This window comes from Scomber scombrus, chromosome 6, assembly GCF_963691925.1.
Source record: "Scomber scombrus chromosome 6, fScoSco1.1, whole genome shotgun sequence".
NCBI classification, from domain to species: Eukaryota; Metazoa; Chordata; class Actinopteri; order Scombriformes; family Scombridae; genus Scomber; species Scomber scombrus.
In genome coordinates, this window is record NC_084975.1 from 1,102,483 (window position 1) to 1,107,482 (window position 5,000).

General features: G+C 44.4%; 1 protein-coding gene across 1 annotated transcript in view; it reads left to right on the top strand.

Moving 5' to 3' along the window:
• Positions 1–2,454: 2,454 nt before the first annotated feature.
• gpr37a (G protein-coupled receptor 37a) overlaps positions 2,455–5,000 on the top strand; it is a 7,041-nt gene continuing 4,495 nt past the window's right edge. Inside the window, exon 1 of the mRNA XM_062420681.1 lies at positions 2,455–3,351. Coding sequence (XP_062276665.1) covers positions 2,455–3,351 — 897 coding nt within the window. The remainder of the gene's footprint in view (positions 3,352–5,000) is intronic.

Genomic DNA, 5,000 nt, shown 5'->3' on the forward strand with positions numbered 1-5,000 from the left:
GTGTGACCTGCTGATCTCTCCAGATGTTAGTATCTGACCTGCTGATATCTCCAGACGTTAGTATCTGACCTGTTGATGTCTCCAGATGTTAGTATCTGACCTGCTGATCTCTCCAGATGTTAGTATCTGACCTGCTGATCTCTCCAGATGTTAGTATCTGACCTGCTGATGTCTCCAGATGTTAGTATCTGACCTGCTGATCTCTCCAGATGTTAGTATCTGACCTGCTGATCTCTCCAGATGTTAGTATCTGACCTGCTGATCTCTCCAGATGTTAGTATCTGACCTGCTGATCTCTCCAGATGTTAGTATCTGACCTGCTGATGTCTCCAGATGTTAGTATCTGACCTGCTGATCTCTCCAGATGTTAGTGTCTGACCTGCTGACCTCTCCAGATGTTAGTGTCTGACCTGCTGACCTCTCCAGATGTTAGTGTCTGACCTGCTGACCTCTCCAGATGTTAGTGTCTGACCTGCTGACGTCTCCAGATGTTAGTGTCTGACCTGCTGACGTCTCCAGATGTTAGTGTCTGACCTGCTGATCTCTCCAGATGTTAGTGTCTGACCTGCTGATCTCTCCAGATGTTAGTATCTGACCTGCTGACGTCTCCAGATGTTAGTGTCTGACCTGCTGTTCTCTCCAGATGTTAGTATCTGACCTGCTGATGTCTCCAGATGTTAGTGTCTGACCTGCTGATGTCTCCAGATGTTAGTATCTGACCTGCTGTTCTCTCCAGATGTTAGTATCTGACCTGCTGACCTCTCCAGATGTTAGTATCTGACCTGCTGATGTCTCCAGATGTTAGTGTCTGACCTGCTGATGTCTCCAGATGTTAGTATCTGACCTGCTGATCTCTCCAGATGTTAGTATCTGACCTGCTGATCTCTCCAGATGTTAGTATCTGACCTGCTGATGTCTCCAGATGTTAGTGTCTGACCTGTTGATGTCTCCAGATGTTAGTATCTGACCTGCTGATGTCTCCAGATGTTAGTATCTGACCTGCTGATGTCTCCAGATGTTGAAGGCCGGCAGCTCCCAGTTTTATCTCATCTGAGCCCAAAAACTAAATCTCACCAAGAACCTTAAAGAGTTAAAATCCAGCGCTGTTTTAACCTTTAATATTATAATGATTATAATGATGGTTGAGTGCAGCAGGTGTAATACTCACACGTCACACTAGAGGGCGCACTAAACCTGCTGAGACAGAATTCAGCAGCTTTCACTGCAGAGAAACATGACATCACATTTCTTTAGTGGAGCTCAGATGTTTTTAACTTTTACACGATGAAAAGTGTTTAATGAGTGACGTCACTGATACTTGATTGTGTTTCATAGTCGCACATAAAGTTATCCTGCAACTGACATTAAGTGCAGCTTTTACTACTACAAAAAGTGCTACTACTATTACTACTGCTACTACAAAAAGTGCTACTACTACTGTTACTACTACTACTACTACTACTGTTACTACTACTACTACTACTGTTACTACTACTACTACTACTACTGCTGCTGTTACTACTACTACTACTACTACTGCTGCTGTTACTACTACTACTACTACTACTGCTTTAACACGTAAAAAAATAGGGAACTTGTCCTTTAATAAAACCTAATAGGAAAGATTCAGTTTTTCTCAGTTATGAAGTAGTAATAGTAATAAAATTAGTTGTTTTTCCTTCATTTTCACATTTATAGGTTAATAACTGACTTTCTTTCAAATGTCGTTTTTACTCTCTGATCCTCCCAGAGCAGAAAGTTTCAGTGAGTAAATCTTTATTTTTATTATTCTGTGAAGTTGAAACCAAAGCTTCCTACATGAAGACAGATGTTTACTGTTGATGATCCCTCACAGACTCTGGGTGTTATCTGTGGAGTTTATTACCGGATCAGAGCCGGTTTGATAGTTAACCGCCCCCCCCCCCCCTCCTCCACCTCTCCACCCTCCTCTTCCTCCTCCTCCTCCTCCTCCTCCTCTCGGGTCCTCTCCTCTCTCTCAGACGGGGCTCGGCGTCTCCTCCGGCCGCATCTCTCCCTGCTCCACCTCGACCTCCGAGCTCTCCGGACCGGCTGTGCCTGCAGAAGCAGTCCGGGTCAGAGGTGTTTCTACCCGGATAGGAATAAACTCTCCTCCCGCTCCTCCTCTTACTGCTGCGGAGGATCTGAACGGTCAGTCCACTGCTTCCAGCCCAGATTGAGGATAACTTTTCTGCTTCTGGTTTCTTGGTCTCACCGGTGATGCCTCCAGACTGGAGCCGCTCCGGGACGCACCCGAACCAGTCGGGTTCAGCACTTTCAGGAGCCCAAAGACTGTATGCGCGCTATTTGAGGGCAAAGATGAAGGAAAACTGACATTTTTTAAAAGTTCAAATTTGTGTTTTTTTCCCCCCCGACTGATTATGAGGAATCAGATGGCTTGATGATTTGGGAACACACATCAGTTTGATCCTCACGATGCTGCTTCCACTCCCGGGCTTCATGTTGTTGTGTCTGTGCAGCGAGGCCGTCTCCGCTCAGCTCCACTGGCACCAAACAAAGACGACTTTCAGCCCTCATTATGAATCCACCGCCGCGGACAGGAATGCGCAGAGCCGGAGATGGCGCACAGTCAGCGGGGAGGACAATGGGGGGGTGCACTACGGGGCGCGTAGGCAGGCCTCGTGGATGGATACTGTAAAGCCATCGCAGTCTGAGCAGCTGGGGACGCAGATTCCCCGGCGCGCTGTGCGTAAAAGTGGCACCAATGGAAACAAAGTGGGTGAGTCAGGGGACAGAGGACACACACCGGGAGAAGAGTATACACACAAGAGAGGAAACACACCGGGAGAAGAGTATACCCAAACCCCGCGTGGACATGTCTCCATCCCCGCGAGGACGGGACACAAACGGCGGCAGAGACGGAGCAAGGACGCAGGTGCGCCTCTGCCCGTGGCCATGGCGCAGGAGCAACCCGGACCCGCTTTCGGGCTCAACAGCAGTGACTTTGAGGAGGAGGACTACACGGTGCCGGATTTCCCCGATGGCACGCCCTTCCCGCCGGTGAACACGCGCCCCAGACGGAAGCAGGTGAGGAACCCTTTCTACCCGGTCACCTCGCGCTCCTACGGCGCGTACGCGGTGGTGATGACCGCCGCGGTGATCTTCAGCGTGGGCATCATCGGGAACGTGTCGGTCATGTGCATCGTGTGTCATAACTACTACATGAGGAGCATCTCCAACTCGCTGCTGGCCAACCTCGCGCTCTGGGATTTCGTCATCGTCTTCTTCTGCATGCCGCTCGTGGTGTTTCACGAGCTCACCAAGAACTGGCTGCTGGGAGAGTTCTCGTGCAGGATCATCCCGTACCTGGAGGTGAGATTGGGGGTGGGGGGGTTTAATGTGGCCCACAGGTGAGATGATATCTGATGTGATGATGTTTGAAGGTGAAAGAGGTTTCTACACTGCAGTGATGAAGATAAAAATGAATGTTATTGATCCCAGGGGACACTGAAGATGATTAAGAGCTCATTGATTTATATATTTTTAAAACTTTAATACAAATCTACTTAAATTAAACACAAAAAAGCTCTTAAAAGGAGTTCCAAATCTTCCACGATTAATCATTTAAAGAAGATTCATTAGCAGCTACTTTGATAATCGATCAGTTGTTTTAGTCGTTTTTGGTTCCAGCTTCTCAAATGTCATGTATGATTATTATAAACTTATAATATATTCAGGTTTTAACTTTCAGTCAGACAGAAACAAACAAACTGATGACGTCATCATCAGGAGTAACAGAGACTCTTCTAGAGGAGGAACAGCTGACTGATGTTTTTGTTCCATTTTTATATATTAATAATATAATTGAATCTACTTTTTAAAAACTCGGAGTTATTAACAGTCACAGTTTGATATTTGAAGTTTTCCTCCAATCAGAATCATGTTTTTCTTCTTCTCTGAGTTTGTTTTGATTGATTTTCTGATTTTGAAGGGGGCGGGTCTAAGAGCAAGGTTTGTGACGTCACAACCAGTTTGGAGCCAATCAGTCCAGTATTTAACTTACACAGGTGTGATGTGGAAGCTTGAAGCCTGCAGGTTAAAAACACAGAATAACCTTTACAGTGAAGGAGGAGAAAGTTAAATATGTCTAATACTGGATCATGGTCGACAACAAACCAGCTGATGCATCACACCAGATGTTCAATAAGCTTTAAACTACCTTCTTAAACATCTCCTCCAGACTTTAAATACTCTGGTTGTAAAACATGTAATGATTGTTAACCTTTAAACAGGCAGCAGATACAGACTGTTTAACTGTTAGCAGCAGGATTAGTTAAAGTGGTTGTTTAATAGTATGAGACTTGAATAGGTAGAAGTGGATCAGTATAAATGAAGCTTGTGGTTGGTTTATACTTTGGTATAAATATACATTAATAGTGGCAATGTATCCTGGTTGGAGATACAACTCATTAAATCCAAAATATGTTAAATATATTTTATTTCTAGAGTTTAACTTTCTCCTCCTTCACTGTAAAGGTTATTCTGTGTTTTTAACCTGCAGGCTTCACGTTTAAACATCACACCTGTGTAAGTTAAATGATGGGCTGTGATTGGCTTGAAACTGGCTGTGATGTCACAGATCATGCTCGTAGTCCCGCCCCTAAAGAATCAGCTGTTCAGTGAGTTCAGAGAAACTTTCCTCCTTCAGCAGATCAATGAAAACAAACAATGTTTCTGATGAGAAGAGATGATGTCACTTAGATATTTTAATGACGTCACAGTTTATAAAGAATAATTTCTTTATATGTGTTTAAACGTGTCTGAAGAGGATCTTTACTCATTAAAGCGCGATTACGTAATGCGGAAGGGGAAAACAGGCAGGTTGGACCGAATGATCTGATTGGTCAGAAATTTTAAAGAATTTTATGAGAATGGAATAATGATGAGTTTCTATGCCTGCTGGATCTCTCTAACATTTTAGAGCCATTTCCTTATTAATATTATTAATATTATTAATATTA